Genomic DNA, 22,897 nt, shown 5'->3' with positions numbered 1-22,897 from the left:
GCCCCTGAAAGTTTGCTTCCTCTGATGGGGTGGAGTTGATAATAATGTTGACTCATCGCAGGAGCTGCCTGGCTTGGTGAGACAGAGGCGGCGTCCGCGGCATTATGGCGCTTCGATGGCCTTCAACAGCTGTTTTCACGCTAGCACGAGGGGCAGCTCCATGATAGCTAGAACACGGATAGTGAGTGGTTGGGGTGAAAGGACATAAACGAGCACAAAAAAAAAAAAAATTGACCGGATGCACTCTTTTTCTGTGATTGAGCTGTTTGGTGGCTCGTGCAGGGGGACCGATGCAGCGTTGTATGTTTGTTTTGTCCAAGTCATTCATTTCGAAGCAACGAAGGCGTGAATTCGTCGGGTGCAGGCTGCTGAAAAGATGTTGGTTGAAAAGGCGTTCGGAATTCCTCGCAGTAGTTTTGAGGGCGATGCACGCATCAACGTTGACGTAAAGGCGAATGCAGCACATCCCGCCCCGGCTATTCCGGAGCGGTCGGGTGCAAAGCGACTTCGTTGCACGCCTCCAGGTGGGGGAGGTGTTCGGTTCGGATACTGAAGATAACGGCACTGAGTGCCTGACAACGTTCCCAACCGCCTACTGCAGCCGAGGTTCCGTCAGCGTTATTCGCCTCTGTTGTGGCACAGTGTACAGCGTTGATTTTCTCATTTGTGCGTGTTCGTAATCTTGAAGACAATTTGGCGAACTTTACGACGCAGAAGAAAAAACTAGCGAAGCTCAAAGACATTTCAATGATAAATAAAGTGCGGTGGTCATCATGCTGCGGTTAGGATTTTCCGTGCTTTGAGGGACAAACGGTAAACTACCGTTTTCCACGACTTCAAAAAACTCTCAGTGATGTGCGGAGTTGTCAGATAATCTTCAGATAGGCGTATTTTATATATCGAATTATCGATATATCGAATTCTTTCGCGATCTCCTTGGAGTTCGATATATCCGTGTTCGACTACCTTTATCTCGTAGACCACATGTCGGTGTACCGTTAGATCGTTCGTAGGTGCGTTTACTTAGTGCGTGAAAAATCGTCGTATGGGTTCATTCTTCGTTTTCGATTTGGCCTTTGAAGGTTTGACGGCCGATTGGATGCACTTTTCTGGGATTGGGCGAAGTTTTCGCGCTTCTGTTAACTTTTTTTAAGAAGGAATGGTAAAGTTTTTTGAGCTAGCTGCCACAACTAAGCTGGTTCACATTTACGATTACACAAAACTGGGCGCGAATTGACCGGTCGGACGCAGTGGTTCCCCATCCAAATCGTTCTATTTCGATAAAACCCAGATTTGGGTTCGACATGTGTTTAATTACATATTTCATTTGCCGCAGTTTCTGCCCTAGCCTAAAACGAAGTGTTGAGCGCTACATAAAAGGAAAATCTTTCTCATGTGTTATGCTTACTGTGGAAACACGGGGCATCATAAATCGCAAAAAAATGTTGATGCGCAAGCTGCATTGCACACGTTACTGGGAACGAATTTATGCAGCTGCTGACATTTAAAACAAAGGCCCCAGAAAAAGAATCGAGCATTTCATAGGCGCTTTAAAAACATTGCATTGAGACTGAAAATTAAATTTTAACATTTATGAGGAAAATGAAAATTGACTATTGAAGAAAGAATGAACAAAATGAAACAATGGTAACGGAAGAACACTTACTTCTACTAGTTTGACGATGTTGGGGTGATTGAGTTTCTTTAAAACAGCTATTTCGTGGTAGACTTGGTCCAATGGGTTGCTGGTGCTATTGCTGCGTCCCTTTCGCGGGGGAGGTAGGCGTCCTACGAGAGGCAAAAAAAAGGAAAGTAAAACGCTTGCAGCACCAGGGCTAGGTTCATGGCAAGGACAAGAACAGTAAATTATGAAATAAAGGGAAATCCGTCCGAAGAAATCACGCCAACCGTACTTCTTTCAAAGCGAGTTTTCAAAGCGAGTTTGTTTGTTGTGTGAACGACCACAACCTTCTCATAACGTCGCTCTAAACTAACCCATAAGTATTGTTGCGCTAAGAGCTAACAGCTAAATGACAACCTAATGCTGTTTGAAAACAATTATTAGTACTTTTGCACCCTTTGTCGTCAACATGTTTCGAATTTGCACAGTTGTTTAAAGTTTTGATGAATTCCCACTGAAAACTAGCTTTTGAGGGGGCCACCCCACCTGCGTTTTTTTTCCTTGTTGCTCCGTAATGACGGAAGTCAAAAAAAAAAAAAAAAAAACTGGCGAAGCTTGCATTCAGTCGCGCATGGCTCGAACCATAGGGAAGCTGCAGGAGTTCTTTCCACATGAGCTTTGAAGAACACGCCACCACGCATTTGTACAAGTTTGAAATTGTTTATTTACATGTTACGTCATCACTTTGCACTGTGCTAGTCATATCGTCATACGCATCGATATCGTCGTGTTTCTCATGCCAAGTATTACACGTGCGTTAGCGCCTGACGACAGCTGGGGTGCAGCGGCGGCGCGTACGTGTACGACGCATGCGCGGTGTTCCTGGTTGGAGTAAGTTTCAGCGAAGGAAAGTTTGACATCCACCTGAATGCAGCCATACGGCTACAAAGGAAAGCTATACAGCTTCATCAGAGACTTCGCAGTTGAAAAATTCGTCCTGGTCCAGGATTCGAACCCGGGACCACCGCTTAACCGGAGCAGTCACTCTACCAACCGAGCTAACCAGGAGGCTAGTCGTTTGTAGCGCGAGAGCGAATTGATCAACTCGAAGTAAAGGACAGGTGTTAATCCACCAGATTTCGGGGAAATCCTCAAGGTGGAGTAAGTTTCAGCGAATGAAAGGAAAGTTTTACATCCACCTGAATGCAGCCATACGGCTACAGCTATACAGCTGAACCTCGTTATAAGAGACACAGATGTAAGAGACAAATGGGTATAAGATACACTATTCACCCACATGGTTGGCTGCCCTATCTTTCCCATTAAATCGACCTCTTTTATAACAGACATTGGATGTAGAAGATTGGTTATAAGGGACAAGTCATCCTCGAAGTTTAATTAATAATCTCGCTTGTAACAGACATTTTAACTTCAGATGCAGTGCCACCAGTCACTAATTGCAGCACAGGTGGACGACAGACGCCTGCAGTCGCTATTTATTATAATTTCAGCAAACACAAAGTGGTTCAGTCAGCTATGAAATGACAATGAGAAGCCCTGCCAATGGAAATGCAACTGACAGAAGTGGTTGAAGCTTACTGCCAACCATTGGATGGAGCGCGATCACACATGCGGGCTCTCCCACTCGCGTAGCTCCCAATCAAGAAGCACTGCAGACGTTGAGTCCTGCAAGCGTAATGAATAGCCTGAGCACACAGCGGAAGAAGCTGTGCACTCTGGCTATTCATCAGGCTTGTGAACTCAACATCTACGATTCATCTTCCACAAACAAGGAAAGGAAAAAAAGCTTGTAGAACCGGTTGTAAAAAAACAGCGTAAATACAGTCATGAAGCAAACAAAGTTTCATAAATTCTGGGGCCAAACATTCATTAGAATGAATCTTCTGAAACATGCTGTAGCGTTCTTTTGAGCTTATTTTAGTCATACGGTACCCACATTGAACTAGGGTCTGATTAGTAAGTGAAAACATGGTTCCATGCTTATAAGAGACATCTCGTATAAGAGACAGAAACTGCTCCCCGGTACGTGTCTCCTATAAAGGGGTTCAACTGTACAGCTATATATAGCTATACAGCCATACAGCTTCCTCAGAAACTTCGCAGTTGAAGAAAAGTTGTAGAAAAGTTTTCTTCAAATGCGAAGTTTCTGAGGAAGCTGTGTAGCTTTCCTTTGCAGCCATATGGCTGCATTCCGGTGGATGTCAAACTTTCCTTCGCTGAAACTTACTCCACCTTGGGGATTTCCACTAAATCTGGTCGATTATGGCAGAAACATCTTCTCACGCCACATTCTAGGCGTAGGAGACTGTACAAAGTTGCCTGGAGTCATCCGGTCTCCACTATTTGCGGTAACTTGCATTTTGTGCCCCTCTGCCCAGTAGGTTTTAGTGCTGAACTTTCATATGTGGGCAGCATCAACTCGCCTACACGCTCTTAGCCAATCTCCGGCATGAATATGTGCCATGTGTAGGTATATGCCTGCTGCATTTGTTTTATTTCCGCACAACAATAGTGTAAGAGATGTAGAAGAAACAATCAGTGTTTGGGCTTTCTGGTTTCAGTTGAAACAAACTGTACAGGCCATGATAAATTTACCATCCTACGATGTCAGAAAACTTGTGTGTACAGGGTGATCAAAGTTAAGTCGACAGGTCTTTTTTAAAATTAGGCGCTTAGATGTACGGGAAGTAAGGTTATGCGCCAAGGGGGACACAGAACAAGGTGGTAATTATTGGTGTCGGTGGCCTAATTAACTAAACTTGAATAATGAACTTTCTAGTGGGTGCAGTAAGCAGGCGTGTGTGTGTTGAAAAGTTGAGCACTATCGTGTTTTTGCACAGTTTCATTTGGCAGCATTCTTCTAGCGCATCCGTTCTCGTGACATTGAAGTGCGAAGTTTTATTGGCGCTTGCATGATTACGCATGCAAGACAGTGAGGACCAACGCCAAGCTCCCCCCTTTTGTTCCGTGGTTCGATAGAGGTTCCGAGTGCTGCAGTTTGCGATAACGCGAGCCAAGACTGAAAAGGTGCCAGTTATCACTTTTGCCTATGCCTTCAGCCAGATGCAATCGTGCGGTCGTTGCAATAGTCTTCAGGCCGCAGCCAATGAAAGCACGAGGGTGTCGTCATAATGACGTCACCGTGAAGGCTTCTTACGAAGCCCCGAGGAGGCGCTAGTTGCATCAGTTGCTGTTCCGAGAATTTAGAGGTCGACTCGCTCCTCCGAAGGAAGAAGGGGCTTCCGCCAAAAGTCCATACAGCGCATTTTTTTTCTGCCTTCTCTGCTTTCGTTTTTTTTCAGAAGAGGTTTGTCTTGGTGGGTTCGATAGCTCATGGCTGCGCGAAGTTGGTGGTGACAAAAAGCTCCAGCGAACAGTAACAGAGAGGATAGAGATAATGCGGCAGGTGTCATGCCTGAACAGTGACAATACAGACACGTGGTAGACACATGTTGCCAGCGGTTCCAACAGCATGGACGAGCACACCGTCGGGGCTAAACGTCCCCGCATCGCTTTACTGGACATATAAGATGCAATGTATAACTTAATAGCACTATTCATTGTCACGTCAAGTTGAAATATTTTCCTTTTCTGCTCGGATTTCTCGTCTAAATGGGTCGGAGTGCGCTTAAACAGGGTGGCAACCATGGCGCGAGAACTGTGGGCGGAGCGACGCCGACGACGCATCGCACGCGCATCGGAGCACGTGTCTCAGATTCACGCGTACGCGTAGTCGTGGCAGCCATATTTCCGACCAGTCGCGCATCGCATGCGACGTCGTAGTCGTGCATGTGTCTCGCGCTTTAACGCCGTCGAATGGCTTTGACCTGTTTCCTACGCGTCGCGCCACCGCTCATTCCTGCCGCTGGCGATGTTGGATTTTGCTGGCGGCCTGTTCGGTTGTTTGGCAGCGTTCTTCCGCTCGCTCACATCAGCCGTGGTGTACTAGCGTGAATGACCACCTTTGAATACTGCCGAGTTGCAGCTCGCACTACGGAACTCCTCGTGCTACTGAACGCTTCCAAGACACGCGGTTTGGGAGCCATCTCACGGCTTCTAAAACTGGCTGCAACGCCCACGCAGACGCCCACGCCTACGCCATTAAAATGAAGAAGATTGCAGCTAGGAGTCATCGGTGGCGTAAGCACCTTTAAAATAAATGAATAATTACGGCGAAAAAATTTCCAGAGCTTGAAAATGAGAACATTTTAACGCACGTATGGCGAAAGGGGATAAATATAGTAAAACGACTCAGCAGACAAAGGTAATTTGCGTATACAGCCCCCACCGAAGTACTCTTGAAGTGAGCTAGTTTTTTTTTATTTGTGCGTGTTCATCGATCGACGTCGTATCAACTCACCGAACATGCCAGCCCTCTTCAAAAGCTTTTTCTTGGACAAGATTTTCATTGCCTGCGCAGAAGAGAACGGGAGAAACACATAATACCTTCCGTTGCTGCACCGAATCAATGGCAACAAGAAAAGCGCAGATGGTGGAGTAAGCCCACTGGGCCTAATTAGTCAGAAAAAAGAGCTCGCACACGCACAAAACTTCGCCGGCCCTCTGGCGGATTTACCGGTGACTTACCATCAGATGGCGGAATAAATCCGGAAGGGGAAATCAAAAGCTTGGAAGCTAAAGCGCGGCGACACTGTCCTTGCCGGAAGGGCGCCGTACCAACACTTTACTATCGATTTTTATCTTCAGCTGAAAGGTTTTGTGACAGGAGGATAGAACAAACAATAAAACAAGTCACGTGATTGCCTCTGGTTAAGAAAGAGAGAACTTTGCTTTGTATTCCCTAAACAGTGCGAAGAAAGGCATGAACGGGAGGGAGCTCATTTAGGAACATCAGTTCAAGTTGAGCGTGCAGTTAAGTTTATTTTTGCAGTACAGCGGCTCGCTGTCTCTGCTAGCAGGAATAAGAGTTCTTTTTCGTTTTCCAGAAGAAATGCCTGCGGAATAGTAGCTACTCGGAGGAAAATGAGAAAGCCTGCTTAAACCCGACTGCTTTGAGTGCTGCGCCAAGTCTGCACTAATGTGTGTGAAGTTTTTTAAAGACTTACTTCAATTATTGACTGCAGTTATTGTGGGGTCTTACTTAAATTTGTCTGAGTCAACAGAGGCAAGAAATCTCCTAAATGCCTCTTTTGCCGGTCACGCTAGTTTTTATACGCGAAGTAACTCTCAGGGAACTGCAGCGGACTTTTTTTTTATTTCGGTGTCGATTTCCATAATCTCTTTCAGGTGAGGGGAAACATTCCGTTGCTCACTATTCCTACCACGCCCTCCGCACTAAAAAATGAAAATAAGAGGAAATAAACATTTCTGCCGTGACAACGCAACAAACATTCCTTACTTGATTGGCGCGATTCGTACATGTTCACATTGTTAGCCGGTATAACTGAGTGCGAGTGAACGTCTTTTTTCCTCTTATAGCCAACATGGGTAGGATGCCGACAAAAATACTTACATAATGACTGTCGTCTTCTTCGCTGTACGCCAGCTTCACAATTCCGAAGGAGCCCTGAAGGTTGAAAAAGAATAGGCAGGTCGGGATCGACGAGAATTTTATAGCGAGCTTCCAAGAAAGGGCTTTTAATATCCTGGCTCAATGGGGGTAATATGCACTGTTAGGTCATTTCTAACTTCTCATGTAAAAAGGATGATCTGATTGTAGGGTTTAAAGCGCCGACGCAATGCAGGCGATGAGGCGCGCCGTAGTGGAGGGCTCCGGAATAATTTTGACCACCTGGGGATCTTTAACGTGCGCCGAAATCTCCTACACACGGGCGTTTTTGCCCATGTAAAAAAGAAACTAGGGAACGCACTTTGACTCATGGTTAATGCGTTTAAGTGGAACGTATATACCATTACGGAAGCATGGATAAACTTTGCGAACGTTTTCAGCATCTGGAAACTGTGTCATCCAAGCTGGCATTATTTTTTATTTCAGGGCACAATGATAGTTTGCTTAAAAGCTGGGCTTATTGATGCTGGATATGAAGCCCTTGTACCCGTGGTGTAAAATAATATTGCAGTTTTCCCCCGTGAGTAATCTGCGTGCAATTCTGTTGACATACGCACAGCACGTAAGAGGTGATGAAGGATAAAATATAACTCTGTTGGTATTTTACTGTTAATTGGCTACAGGTGGGCTAGTGGTTATTTTGAAATTATTCGTACACAGCGCACTAGAACATGGCACAAAAAAAGGACGCGGACACAGCGCTGTGTCCATTCTTCTTTGTGTTATGTTCCCCTGCGCTGTGCTCGAAGGATGCACTCCGTGTGTGAATAAGCACAGGGCTGAGTTCCCCGTACAGAGAAGCCTCCCTCGCGCTGGAACGGCGTCGTTCGTACCTGTCCGATCTCCTCCTTGAGCCTGTACTGGTTGAGCTGCGTGTATCCCCGGTGGGCCTCGATGGACACCCGGCGGGACTCGCGGATGCTGCGGCCCAGCCGGGGTGAAGACGAAGGCGAGCTGAACGGCGAGTACGGCAGGCCGGGGTACAGCGCGCGGTCCGGGCCTGGACCGACCAGGTGCGAGTCCTGCAATAAGCGGATGATCCGTAACGTGCCTCCGTTTCCGGGCGGACGCGCGCCGTACGGCGAGCCCCTTAAATTTGAGCCGGTGGCGGCGAAGGCAGTGGAGGCGGCGCGTCAAAGCGAAAGCGGGAACTGAGGCGGCAGACGTTTATTGCGCATAGATTTTCTGGTCATTCCTTACCATCACGCAGTGCCTGAAAAAGGCTGTTTCAGAGTAATCTAATCTAACCTAACATAAACTAACCTAACCCAACCTAAACCTAATCTAACCTAACCCAACCTAAATCTAATCTAACCTAAAGCTACTCTAACCGAAGCCAACCTAACTGTAACAAAAACCGACCTAATCTAATTGAATGTAACCTGAATATAACATAGTATTGATTGATTGGTTATAACGAACATAATACGACGAAAACCAACCTAATTTAACCTAACCTAACGACCTAAATCTAACCCGACCTAACCTAAGCCTAATGTAATTAAAGCTAACCTAACGTGAGCTTACCTTCTTTTTTTCAGCTAATGTTCATTAAATAGGCACATTATTCTGCAGAATGGCCCCTCCCCTTTTAATTTGTCGGTTACTTTGCTGACTTTGCGCTATACACTGCCGCTACACCGCAAGTGCGTTGCTATGCAAAAGCTGGGCGAAAGAAAATACGACCCTAAAGGTCACGGTTCTTCACCCATAAGCAGAAACACATGAGGTAAAGGTAAGTTTAAATAACACGGCGAGAGCAATGCGCAAATGTTAAAGAATTCATAGCGGGTCCCGCGTTTCGCTACATATTCGTATATTCCGAACAATTTAAGCTCCGTTTACCCGCCCGTGAGTCTCTTGTGTTCGGTTGTGACAGCGCTAGGAGATCATAACGTGACATACGTGACACCGCCTTCGGAATGCCTGTTTACCTTAAAACGGAGTGAAAAATGAGAAGTTAGAAAAGTTTTTTCTTGTTTAATCTTTGTTCAATGTTCGTGTAGGCGTCTGTAAATGGCCGGTTTGAGGAACTGTTGCGGAGGGAATTTTTACAGCTCATTTCTTTTGGGTTTTTTCTTTCATTTTCTATTTCGCGGACGAGTCCCTTCTTTTTTTTATGCGACTACCAAATTATTTAAACACTGCGTTCCTTAGAACTGCTATAACTTATATGCAAAAACAAATTTACGAACGGGTTTATGTTAGCGGGAATGATATTTTTTCTTCGAAAGTTCAACAAAGCTTCAACGGAGACGAGATGATGCAGCAAGGCGAAGCAGACGGTAAGGATTGCGCAACCAAGCGTGCCGTGGTTCCCTTTTGCACTTGACTGTTTTCGTTTTTCTGCCGCGAACTGAGTTGCCTTACGAAACTCGCCCTTACGAGGTCTACAGCAGCGGAGCAACTCGTTGCTGCGATTTCATGCGATGCGGGCTTGTGTTCATACTCTTTGGTTGGGAAATATGTAGTGCCATGTTTCCATGCTTATTTCCTTTTTATGTAAATTGCCTGACACAAATGGCGGCTCATTTCGCCGCGGAAATGACATGGAAGTGGAGAAGTGCGCTTGTAGGCACGTTGCGCTGATGTTTGCCCAGCAAGCAGCAGCGCCGTTTTCTATATCCTGGTGGTTCGGGGGGTCATTTTTTGTAGGAAACATGCCGCGCATATCACGGGCTCGGTTCGTAGCATTCATATTACGTAAGTGTCGGTGGTCTGTCCCAGACACCAACAGCCGGATTATCACTAATCAAGCACGGGCGCCCACACAAAGAAGGCATCTAAGGTAACGTCAAGATAACAAGGCCGCGAATAACGAGCAGCTTAAGTGGCGCAGGCGAAAATACGTCAGTCGCTGCTATTGTAGCCGGCCAGTCAGATTGCAGAAAATACGAATGGCGGGGAGGAACCGATGCACTTGTCACGGCCATCTTTCTTTACATCGTGTCTCAGTGTCGACCCCAAAAATTGTTGGCATGGCATGCTGCAGGCAGTGGGTGAAAAATGCTCGAGAAATCGCCACTACTTTATCAATGCCATAGCGTGCGCTGCAGACAACTTTAGTGGGAAAAGTGCTGCGCTCACAGCGGCCTCTGCGCGGTGCAACGTGCCTCTACTGATATCAGCATCGTAGCTAAATTGTTCACTCTGCTACACGCATGGCGCGACTGGAGTGTACACTCACACAAGGAAAGCCGTGCAAGCACATAAGTAAACCCGGCGGCAAAATAAGCCGGCCACGCGAAAGCGTGGCAAGAAGTATCGCCGCGACACCTAACGTTGCACTTCTGGGGTCGAGATACCGGTGTCCCCGTGCGCGTCCCACCCCTGTATATTACCCGCTCTTTTCCTTCGCTTCAAACAGCAAAGCTGATAGCATTGAGCGCCTGGCGCAATGGGTCACATTTTATGCTCAACACATCCCTCTGGCGCACGCTTCCGCGGCGGAAGGCGATGGTGAAGCGTGCTTTGCTCTATCTGCCTGGCACTGACAAAGGACACATCACAACAACATTTTGATATCTTAGTTTTAAGGGGTATAGCATTCGTTTGGCAGGCAGAACGCGAAAATTTTGGTCTGTGTCTGTGTCAGTCAATTCACCGCGTATTGCAGCCTTTAATTCTTTTGTTCCTTTTTGTCAAACCCACGACTGCGCCGATCTCGACTCGAGTTTTTTCCCGCCAATTCTGCTTTAGTACGTATGGAAGGTAACCTTTCATCACATTTTATTCAAAATAACCTATTTCTATCGTCAGCTCGTTTCCGTTTATGTGGGCTCATTGCAGTTACAAACCAACTGCATTTTTTAGGCAAAAAACACAAATACGTGGTGGTACACACGTGCACGACGTCGTCACCGGGGCGGTTAAGATATGTTATCTGCCGGATAAGATATGTTATCTGTCGCTAGAGCACGCCTCCGCTCTGACCAGGCCGTAACCAGTCGTTCCCTCCTCCACAAGATCCACTCTTCTGAGTTCCCGTCTCCCAACTGTCCCCTGTGTGACTGTCGTGAAATGTTTACTCACTCCATAAGCTAGGCCTGTCCCCTGCGCTGAGCCGCCCGCAACCGGTGTTCAACCACTTCTGGTTGGCAGGGCCGGCGGCAGCCACGCGTTCCTAATCCAACTTGCTTTGGACATAAAGTGAACCTTCCCCCCCCCCCCCCCTCTCTCTCTCTCTCTCTCTCTCTCTCTCTCTCTGGGACATTGTACCTGGGACATGGAGTACGTGATGCGCGGCAGGCGACGACGTCGCTGCAGCTCGCCAGCGCAGGCCTCGGGGGGGCTGTCGGGCGGACGCTGCGGCGACGGCGACCGCTGCTGCTGCTGCTGCCGCGGCGACGACGGCGACAACGGCATGGCCTCCGGAGGAACCAGGTCCGGTGCCGCCAGGAACGGACTCGACACCCGCCGACCAGGCAACAGGGACAGCCTGCGCGAGGGCGGCAATGCAAAATCATCCTTCGAAGACACGCCTCCGGCTCACGTGGCCATTGTTTTGGTGCAGCCAGACTGAACCAGGCACACAAAGCCCTGTACCTAGAAAGTTCAACCTGGTACTTCTGGCTCGCTCTCAAGGGCTATCAAATAAGTTCAGCCTCAGATTAAGTCCAACTTTGGAGCAGGCGACGCTGTTTCGGACCTCCACCCCCCGCAACCACCTTATTGCCAGTAGTCCACGGCCCATCTCTTATTCCGCTTGGGCGTGGGCTATTCCAGCGACTTGTCGGGAGCATATAATTTCCGCGTCTTGCGCGTGCTCTACCACTAAGAAGAGGTACCATGTAAAGGGCGCGCGCACCTCTCGATCTCCTCGGCGGCGGACGAGGCTCCGCCACTGCCGCTCTCGTCGGGCGTCGAGGCGGCCGACGAGGAGGACGTGGAGAAGCGGGGCTGCCTTTGGGCGGCTGGCATGGCCTCGTGCACGGGGTCCCGGCCGGGCCCTTCCCACGGGTAGCGCTGCTGGAGCCGAGCAGTGGGAGAGCCGCGGTCGCTGTCGCTCAGCGGGCCCAGGCACAGGCCCTCGAGCAGCTCGGAGCAGCAGTGGCGCCCAGAGGTGTCCGACGACGGCTCCGCGACGTACGGCAGCTTGACGCGCAGCGGCTCCTCATCGCTGATGTCCTCCACGCACGGTGGCCTGCGAATGGGGAAAGCGTGGTCGGAAACGTTACCTGCGTGTAAGCCGGCTGGTGTTCACAGTGAACGCATGGGCCATCGGGGGAAAGTTCTCTATTGGGCGAGATTTCGCCTTCTAGGGAACGTCTAGGAGATCTCGGGCCTACAGGAAAATAGCCTTCCCTGGAGGCCCGGAGGAAGGCTAGGGACATCAAGAAAACTCGGGACTCGATGCTGCCCTACGTGTAAACGGTGGATATAGAAGACATGTTCTAATCAATTCTCACAATATTTCTGTCCCTATTACCCCAACCTCCCTACCCATGCAGTGATGCTATTGGATGAATCATCTCGTCATTCAGTCAATTCAATTCAATCATAGGTTGAGAGCGATTTTTCCTTGACTGGCCTCGCGCACTGCAGGCCTCGTTTCGCCAGAGGCGAGTGGGGCTACGGGATGGTGTTACTATCCCGTTCTCCCCTGCTTGGCGCCAGGCATTTGTTGTCACATGATCCATGGCGCCGTGTGTTTTCGACGCGTTTTCTCTCTCTCACTGCGGGGATAATCCTCGAACGCCGCGAGAACACGCGCTCCGTGCTGGTTTATATCACTCTAATCGGCGCATATCTCATTTATTCATTCTTAGAATGCGCCTGAGCATGCGACTGCAAACCGAGACCGTCGTCGCCATCTATTTAGCGCGGCGAAGTAGCATGGACTCAGGAAGCTTATTGGGAAAAAACGAGCGTTTGGATTAAAGAGCAAACTCAGGCAGAAGACATCCTCGTTCAAGTTTTAAGGAGAAAGTAGAGTTGGGTGGGGGTATGTAATGGGAGAACTGGCATCCGGTATATCACTCAAACAACGGAATGATAATAGAAACGCCACAGGGGGCGGGGGAAGACAGAGATACCTTGAAGGAAGGATTCGGTGACAAATCATAGACTCGTACAGCCCAGGATGCGGGGGATAGGTACACCGTCGGTGTCTTCTTGGACGGGAGAGGCTTTCGTCGGGCAGTGAACAAAAATGCTGCTGCTGCTTCGACCAGTGTCGGGAGGCAGGGTGGGAAGAAGACGACGTGTCGCTGATCCCCCTCCCCCCTTTGCGTGTATCCAAGAGATGCCGAAAACTTCGGCAGCAACGTGCGTTGGCCAAATGTACGACGAAGCAGTTAAAGCAGCACTGTGCGAGTACATGGCCAGTTCCGCGTGGGTCATGCGTGATCGATTTTGGTTCGAGAAATGTTGATACTCTATCCCGAATTCTACGAAAGCAAGTGCCCGGTGAAGCTGTTGTTGGATGACTACATACCCGCTGATAGGGATATGGAGTGTTTCAGTAACAGCGGAGCTGTTGTTACTGACCGTAAGTTCGGTTTTCCAGGTAAAAATGCCAAGAAAATCTTGAGAGCTCGTGAGTGCGTGCTTGGCGACGACCTCCAAGCGTCCGCGGCTCACACAGTGGCTTTAGCAAAAAAAAAAAAAAAAAAAACCATTGCCAAATGTGCAACGGACCCCATCCACTGCCAACCGGGACTGCCCTAAACGCTTCCGCCCAACCCCGCACTACCCCTTCTTCACAGCAAGCACCGCAACGTATTCCTCTCACCATCCGTCAACGCCTCAAGGTCCATCCTGTTCCAAAACACATGCATCCTACCTACAACCGGGGACGCCGAGAGGCCAGGGTGAGGCTCCTTGAAAAACGACACAGCTCAGACCCTCACACACGGTACACAGACATTGCTCGATCTACAGACCACAAGCACACAACCCTTGTAGTCCTCGCCTCAACTGGTAAATTAGAAACTGCAGCCTCCTATCAGAACCTACCTGTAGCAATGGCCGAAGCGCTAGCCATCGCTCACGCCACCACTACCCACCAACAAAAACCCTACTTGACCATCATATCGGATTCCCAACAAGCCTGCCGCCTATACCAAGCCGGCCTCGCACCCCCTCAAGCCATCCAGATCCTACAACACCTCCCCGAAGATATCGACATCTCTATCATCTGGACACCAGGCCACACCGGCCTTGCAGGGAATGAGGCGGCCCACGCCGTAGCCCGCGACCTCCTCAACCGGGCACTCCCAACAGCAAGGCCAGGAAGAACCGGACAAGCCCCACCTGTCCCACAGGCACTGACCCCACTCGACCTCACATACAGCTCCATTCTCTCTCATTACACAAACACAAGAAGGATATACCCACCTCCTCATCACACTCTTTCCAACCATCAAGCGTATATCTACCGGCGACTGCAAACCGAGACATACTACAACCACACCATCCTGTCCCACATCTCCCCATCTCTGTTCCCCTACAATTGCCCACAGTGTGACATCCCACTGTCAACTTACCACCTAGTATACTCCTGTCCCCAGCACCCTCACCCCATCCCATCCCCATCCCCTGAGAAGTGGGAGTCTGCGCTGACCAGCTCGGCGCCGGAGCGTCAACTCGCGCTGGTGCAACGAGCCACGGATGCAGCGCAGGCCCGCGGCCTCCTGGACGAAGGAGGCTGACCACACCCCTTTCCCTACCCCTTGAGCTCAGTAAAGAACGTTTTTCACCACCACCCCACCAACCCCTGCAGCGTTCGCCCTAATCGTGGCAACACTTTCTCGGAACGAGGAAGACACGTCATAGCGTACCTTCCTTGCTCGTTCGACCTCGAGTCGTCGTTGGCATGAGCTCGGTACCGTAGAAGAGCCCTCGTGCGCGGCAGCGTCTAAAAGCCACCCTGCTTGGGAGAGGTCACCGCGGCGCCGCATTCTCTAGAAGCCATTATCGATAATAGGAGACATGACTACGAGTGTGCCACTTCTTTCCGAGACGATTTGCAGATCCCGCCACCGTTGCTTCGAGTTGATGGCGAAGAGCTGGTAAATGCTGAGGGTGATGACTTTGCATCCGCCACTCGCCGCGGAGAAGACGACGACAAATTCGATGCATATGACGACAATTACTAGCACCACAACTACGCAAAAAAAAAAACAATGATACTGAAGCTTAAAGGAGCCATGAAGAGAAAACACAAGTTTGGTTCATTCAAAAGATTGTCTCGTTAGAATCATACTGACACCACTTTTAACGTAAACTTCGCTCAAATAAGCTACATAATTAGGAAAAACGGGAATGGTCATGCGACCCACCAGCTCATTTCCCGCAACAGAACCTATGATGTCACATGAGCTAAGCTCTGCGATTGGCGGAGGCTGGCAGAAGCAGACGCAAATTAGGTAGAGCTTACAAACTAGACGAACGAGCGATTTGCGCTTAAATTTAGGGCACATTCTTTACAAAGCAATAAGAATGATGGGACAAACAGTGGAAGTTACGAAAGCACATGTAAACATAGAAGTACTGATGCGTTCTGCTGTTCGTACTGCGCACAGCATGCTTGGTTTAGCTGCACAGCACTACGGGGCTTGGGGTTGTCTCAGACGACACTGGCCGATTGACGCAAGCAACGGTGTCTTACGTGACCCCATTTGTCGAGCGAGCACTGTTTCAGGGAACGAATATTTTCTCCCAGAACAAAAACAAGCCAGGTTTAAATGCGGGCAAAAACAAACCAAATGCTTGCCACGGTATGGTGGCGCCATCTAGGTTACGGAACGTAAAGAAACGCGGGAACAAACCAACACCGCTGTACAGGGTGGAGACAACCTTTGAACGGTCCCGTGCCGCCGCAATTGGGCCAACGGGCTCAACGCGCTGTTCTTTTCGTTTCCCACGAGACCTAGCAACGCGAAACAGACAATATGATTCAAACTTTTTCAGTAAACCGCGTTGCGGCGATAATTTTAGCGCGGTTTTGACACAATGACTTGCTTCGGCGGCGAGCGAGCAACCGAAAATGGCGGCGCCAGCGTATACGTGTCTCTACCCTGTACGGCAGATGCGTGAATGAAGGTATTCTAGGCTGCAGAGCGGTCGGTTCCTGTGATGTCATTTGGGACCACGAAAACGCACGATTGAGCGGGAAAATCAAAATTTTAACCTAAATTGTTTAATTTCTCAGTGAATAAAGCACCGTTTGTATCCGGACAAGCGCTGGGGGCACTATAAAACACGAAATCTTTCGAATAAAACCAACTTGCATTTTCTCTTCATGGCTCCTTGTGCCCAGCAATGCCCCCCTGCAACAGCTTCGCCATTCAAGTCTCGCGCGTGAGTGCAAGCTTCCGTGAATTTTTTTTTTATTTCGAGTAATGGTAGTGGAAATCTCTTTGTTGCGAAAAACAGATTTATACCCGATGTATCTTGTGGTTTATTTATTGATTTATTTAGTTTCCTGCAGCGCCAAGATGGCATTATAGCAGGGGGAAATTGAACATGTGGGCATATACACGTGGCAGGTAGGCTAAAACATATCGCTGGTCATCGTCACAAATACACAAATAAAAACAGAACTGTAAGTCTAACAGATACTTACTAAAAAGCGCGTTAGTGGTACAATCAACTGTAGCACTTGGCAACTTATTCCCCAAACTAATGGTGCGAGGAAAGAACGAATCTTGGAAAACATTTGTACGGCAGGGTATTTCACGAATTTTCCAACTATGGTCACGCCGTATAGATACAAAATGTGGGGTAAAGAGAAAGATTTCAGAATTAATGCGAGTTTTTTTAAATAGATACGATAAAGCAAATTAAGTTTGACATGCTGCCTGCGTTCTTTTAAGGGTTCCCAGTTAAGCTGGTTTTCAAGTAATGTAATACTAGATCGGAAATTGTAGTCACCCGTGGCAATATGGGCGGCACGGTTTTGTACACGTTGTAACATTTCGCATAAGTAGGCAAGTTGCGGGTCCCAAGCGGCGCAAGCGTACTCCATGATGAACCTTACGTGGGTGAAATAAAGAAGTTCTTTCAGTTTAGGAGGGACAGCCCTGAAATTGCGCCGAAGAAAGTTAAGCGTACGGGAGGCAGAAGAACAAGCATGTTTAACCTGTCTTTTCCAGGAGAGGTTGGATGAGAAGTAAATAGGTACTTAAAATCTGTAGCTGTGTTAAGGGACACGTTTTCAAGGACACATTTCAACAAAATGGGTTTACGACTGCGCGAAAAAGTAATGTGCTGACATTTCATTGCATTCATGGTTGGATTAAAGTCTGAAGTTGTCCAAGACAAAAGCCAGGAACCAGTTTTTGTCGTGTCTCGGAAGGTCAACATTCAAGTGCCGACGATAGCTAGTTGTGTATTTAGTTCTCGTCTCAGCCATGAAAAGTGCTCATGCATAAAGACGTCAGTGTCTGCTCGGAATTCGCCAGGGGCCATGTAGACTGTGAAGATTACCATTCCGTCATTCGTGTTTACACCACGGACATCCGCACAGTCAGTGACACTGGGCTCTGGCTCCGGCATCCGTGGGTTTATGCGCTAAGGGGCGTCCCGGTCACATTTTGAGCATTGCATAAAACAGAAGATGCCGGGAAGAGCGTTGGCCAACACAGTGCTGCGAGTATGGGCTGCTATGTGGGTACGTAACACAGTGTGAGTATTGTAACTCGCATAAAGCGAAAACTCCCATTGGCCACTGGTTGGCCTACGCGTTTTCGTTTCGCGAATGGGATTGGCCATTTCGTTCGCCAATGAGATTTGCGAAAGCATTGGTCAACAGTACACCTCTGCGGGTAAGTGCTGCTGCCCTTGTCAGTCTTAACAGCAGGTGTCCTTAGCGTTGATCCTAACGAAGTTCCAAGCAGCATCAAATCATTGTATATGTAAAGCCGAGGGTACCTGTCGACGCCGTTAGACATCGATGCTTAACGCTAGGCCCAACGTCAAAGCGCCGGCCAATACCTCTGCCGGTATGTGCTGCTCGGTTAATAATATGTCACTGTACGAGTCTTTTTCGCGCTCATATACGACACGCTAAAAGCCGATTAAATTGGTCGCTGCACTGCAGAATACGAGGACGGCTGAGGTATAACGCAGAATCGATGCAATGTCACAACGTTATCATTTGACTGTTGTAAGCGCGATCGTCTCCCTTTTCTTATCTAATTAAACGAAGAAATTTGGGCTAGTTGGTGATACGACTTCAATATGGTAAAAAGCACGACAAGATGGCGACACCAGAAGAGACAGTTACACAAGCTGTCGTCCTGCGTAACTGTGTTTTCTTGCGTTCCCGTCTGATCGCGCTTTTTACCATGTCGAAGATTTTTCTAATCTGTGGTCTTAGACAATGTTCGCTTTGTAACACGGTACTTACATTAAGACCCAGCTCGTGCACAAAACAAGAAGGTAATGTTCTTACCCCAGGTAATATTCAACACAAGCGAACGTAAACAGCAGCCAATAGGAGACGTCTATCCTTGCCTAGATTTTTCGCGCCGCTTCTTGTCGAGTCTGAGCTCCACTCTAAAGAACACATCAGAAGTTTTCGTTTAGCATTACACGCACGCCAAACAGACGCAATGTTATTATTTTTTTTTTGCCCATGACCGAAGAGGATAGTGCTAAAGGTCACGCGTCGAATACGGCTCGCTAAAAGTCAACAGACGCAGCTGCAGAGCCCTGCTCGTAATTGCCGACACGTGTAATGAGGTCGGTCGTCAGGTCTTATTTTTTGTCTGTCTTGATTGCGCCTCAAGAAGCCATTCTTGCTCGTAACGACATTACGCAACTAAGCAAACGCCTGGGTCTGCGTCAGCATGTATGTAAGCGCTCGTGTAACAGCAGGGCAAAATAGGGAGATTGTGACGGGGTTCCGAACAACCGCTTTGGGGACACGGTGTTGGCGTCACCAGCGTCGTTCCTGAAATCTGAACGCCTGTGCACACATCGAACGCATCGGCAGTGTAAGACGCAAACCTATTTCATTGAAGCGACGTCTGGCCTACGTGCTGCCTGTCGCGCCCACTGCCAGGGTTGCAGCCGCTTCCCAAATTGATTCATTCTTCTGTCACGCTTGTGAGTCACGCTTCTGCAGGAGCATTTTTGTTTGGCAACATTTTACATCTTGGCATTTCATTTCTAAGGCGTTGCATGTTACTCGTGACGGAATTCCCCGAATAGCGCTATTTTTCAGCAAAAAAAGAACGCTGACGTTGCATATGACGCGTTGTATGCGAATAGTTGAAATTGTTGCTAACATTTTGAGTTGCACGCGACTGACAACTAGCACATGTTTGCGTGTTGTTTCTTTTTGTTTTGTGAAGCAGGCATTATATGCATTGGTGGTTAATACGGCACAGTGCACACAAGCAGAAGGGGAAAAACACAAGCGAAATATACGCTGAATGAGGTATCGCATTACAATGACAGACAAACAAAGGAGCCGGGTAAATTTATATGTGAATAAATACAATCGCCGTGTAGGCATACGTACATACAAATATAAATGAAATTTGGACAACATACACCCCGCGCTTAACTTCAAATGCACCATCCTTAATACATGTGTCCCGAGATCGTGTACTTACCCCCGACATCTTCCTTGAGATATTTCAAAGAAAAAGTTAATGAACGCAAAAAAAAAAAAAAATGGCAGCACATACATTTTGGAAGAAAAAAAAAACAATGAGTCCGAAAGTATCAAGCAATGAGACCTTTACGCTCTAAGATGACGAAAGATCCATTACGGGGAATAATGCAGTAATAATCTCGTTGGCAGTTTAGCTAACTGACCCCTGTGTAGAAAGTCGCCCCGGGTAAGAAGAAAAAAATGACAGAAGTGGAACGAAAGACGAGATGCTTAACGACCCGGATGGCGAAAAAAAAAGTCGGGACTTCGTTTACGAAATAGAAAAGGACTCTGCAGCTGGCCCAGCCAAGTTTCGTGAATCGTCGTCGATGGAGGAGCACGTAATGCATCGACAGACAGGATCGGGGTCCTTCCCTCACCCTCGCTTACTCAATGGCATGCTCTCCAAGCAGCACGCGATGAGCTGCCCATTACGTAAACAGCTGGCCATGCTTCGCCACATGATAGGAGAGTGCGATTTCAGCCCAGAACTCCCACTCCCTTCCACATTCTCTCCCTAATAACCCCACCGTTTCCCCTAGCGAGCGATGGGAGATCTTGCTGTCTTTACCCGCCTTGGAGGATCGGCTACGACTCGTTGCCAGGGGCAAGGTGGCGAATGCAGCATATAGAATACTGTGAAGAGGGAGCCACTCTCATCCAGCGGATGTCGCTGACATGCTCTGGTATAAAGTTTTTTCCCCCTCCGCATCGATGAGGCTGCCCGTCGTGTAACTGGTCAAAGTCAGTTTCTTATGATGCGAGACAGTAGCGCTTCCAGTTTTAATGCGTAGCATTGTTTGCCGAGTACCCCACCAGCCAGGAGCGTGTAACGCCCTGCATTTCCCCGAAAATGCAGATTTCGGAAAAGTTCCAAATGTAATCGTTAGAATAACGTAAATGGAGATAATTGGTCGAACGAAATTATGAAAAACTACAAAACGAAGAAAATTATTAAAAATATACGGAAAATGTCAAAACGTATACCACATGGCGTATACCACACAATAATGTAGATTTCGCGAATGTTTCACCTGTAATCGTCATAATTGCATAAATGGAGATCATTGGTCAAACAAAATTTTGAAAAACGCAAAAAATAAGAATATAAAATAATTACTAGAAATGGCGAAGCGTGTTTCCAACTCTGGCGAGCTCTGCATTTCCACAATAATGCAGAGTTCGTCAAAGTTCCAAATTTAATAGATAGAATAATGTAAATAGAGATAATTGGTCGAACAAAATTTTGAAAAACGAAAAAAAAAAACAAGGAAAATATTAAAAAATTCCGGAAAATGGCAAAACGTATAACGCACGGCATTTTTACAATATTGAAGATTTCGGGAAAGTTTCACCTGTAATCGTTATAATAGCGTAATTGGAGATAGTTGGTCGGACAAGATTTAGAAAAAAACAAAAGTTTGGCTAGAAGTAACTCACACTCAAGACAGGCGGCATAAGAATGCTACGCATTAGTAGATAATTCTCTGAATTTCTGGAGAATTTTTCTGACAACGCCTGCATCTGATAATAAGCCGAAAGCGCCGACAAACAAATGTTAGACGTGACACCCTAATCGCAGAGAGAAAAGAAACTAGACACGTTTCTGACTTCTACGATGCTCCCTACTCGATGGTTCTATTGTCGTCGCCTTTTTAATTGTGCCGGAGTTCTCGGCATCGCGCATCAAACTAATTGAATAATGTTTACATTCAGTCATCGCACCAACCATCACCTTTGTGCACTCATGTAAGATGAAGAATTTTCCTAAAGCAGCCATTCAAAAGCAGTGTTAGCCCCGGCAGCAACGATTAAAGAAACCAACGGCAGCTACAAATATATTGCTGCACCTGGGTAATCAATCTCACTCGAACACGAAACTATATATATATATATATATATATATATATAGTGGAAAATGAGGGTCTCCGTGAAAATAAGACAGAAAATAAGGGTTGGCAGCCAAGAAAACCTAGGAAAGCAAAGGGGAGGTTGTGGTGGGTCATAGAAAGAGATGAATAATTTTTTGAGTCGAAAACAAAGTGGTGAAAAAATGCCCGCCGGGTGGGATCCGAACCCACGACCTCCAGAATACCGGTCTGGTGCGATAACCACTACGCTACCAGCGGGGCTGTTTCCCCAGCACTTTCTCGGGTATTTATGTTAAGGTATTTTTGTTTCCTGCACTTGGGGGTGGTAGCCAGCGCCACTCGGACTACTCGGGGTGAAGGGGACCTTCTTTTTAACCCCCGGGCCGTGACTCGAGTGTCTACGACATGTCGAGAGTGGTCGACCAGCGTTTGAACCCTCTTACGCTCCCTTTGGCACCAAGACTGCCAGAACAGAGGCCCTCGCTAAGCGTGTAGCGAATCAGAAAATGGAAAATGAGGGTCTCCGTGAAAATAAGACAGAAAATAAGGGTTGGCAGCCAAGAAAACCTAGGAAAGCAAAGGGGAGGTTGTGGTGGGTCATAGAAAGAGATGAATAATTTTTTGAGTCGAAAACAAAGTGGTGAAAAAATGCCCGCCGGGTGGGATCCGAACCCACGACCTCCAGAATACCGGTCTGGTGCGATAACCACTACGCTACCAGCGGGGCTGTTTCCCCAGCACTTTCTCGGGTTAAAAAGAAGGTCCCCTTCACCCCGAGTAGTCCGAGTGGCGCTGGCTACCACCCCCAAGTGCAGGAAACAAAAATACCTTAACATAAATACCCGAGAAAGTGCTGGGGAAACAGCCCCGCCGGTAGCGTAGTGGTTATCGCACCAGACTGGTATTCTGGAGGTCGTGGGTTCGGATCCCACCCGGCGGGCATTTTTTCACCACTTTGTTTTCGACTCAAAAAATTATTCATCTCTTTCTATGACCCACCACAACCTCCCCTTTGCTTTCCTAGGTTTTCTTGGCTGCCAACCCTTATTTTCTGTCTTATTTTCACGGAGACCCTCATTTTCCATTTTCTGATTCGCTACACGCTTAGCGAGGGCCTCTGTTCTGGCAGTCTTGGTGCCAAAGGGAGCGTAAGAGGGTTCAACGCTGGTCGACCACTCTCGACATGTCGTAGACACTCGAGTCACGGCCCGGGGGTTAAAAAGAAGGTCCCCTTCACCCCGAGTAGT

General features: G+C 47.9%; 1 protein-coding gene and 1 non-coding gene across 3 annotated transcripts in view; one reads left to right on the top strand and one right to left on the bottom strand.

Annotated features, from left to right (window-relative positions):
* LOC144144483 (calcium/calmodulin-dependent protein kinase kinase 1) overlaps nt 1–22,897 on the bottom strand; it is a 275,111-nt gene that overhangs the window by 45,139 nt on the left and 207,075 nt on the right. For both annotated transcript variants that reach the window (XM_077675941.1, XM_077675942.1), the window contains exons 3-8: nt 11,980–12,315; nt 11,391–11,610; nt 8,006–8,194; nt 7,116–7,169; nt 6,003–6,054; nt 1,667–1,788 (exon numbers count right to left, since the gene is read on the bottom strand). In XM_077675941.1, coding sequence (XP_077532067.1) covers nt 1,667–1,788; nt 6,003–6,054; nt 7,116–7,169; nt 8,006–8,194; nt 11,391–11,610; nt 11,980–12,315 — 973 coding nt within the window. The remainder of the gene's footprint in view (nt 1–1,666; nt 1,789–6,002; nt 6,055–7,115; nt 7,170–8,005; nt 8,195–11,390; nt 11,611–11,979; nt 12,316–22,897) is intronic.
* Trnat-ggu (transfer RNA threonine (anticodon GGU)) lies at nt 22,518–22,590 on the top strand. Its single transcript has one exon. It is a non-coding gene; the product is annotated as a tRNA-Thr (tRNA).

The sequence above is a fragment of the Haemaphysalis longicornis genome, unplaced genomic scaffold, assembly GCF_048455015.1.
Source record: "Haemaphysalis longicornis isolate Haplotype H1 unplaced genomic scaffold, Haemaphysalis longicornis Haplotype H1 scaffold_7, whole genome shotgun sequence".
Classification (NCBI taxonomy): domain Eukaryota; kingdom Metazoa; phylum Arthropoda; class Arachnida; order Ixodida; family Ixodidae; genus Haemaphysalis; species Haemaphysalis longicornis.
The sequence above is the reverse complement of the archived record's forward strand: the minus strand, read 5'-3'. Positions and strand labels throughout refer to the sequence as shown.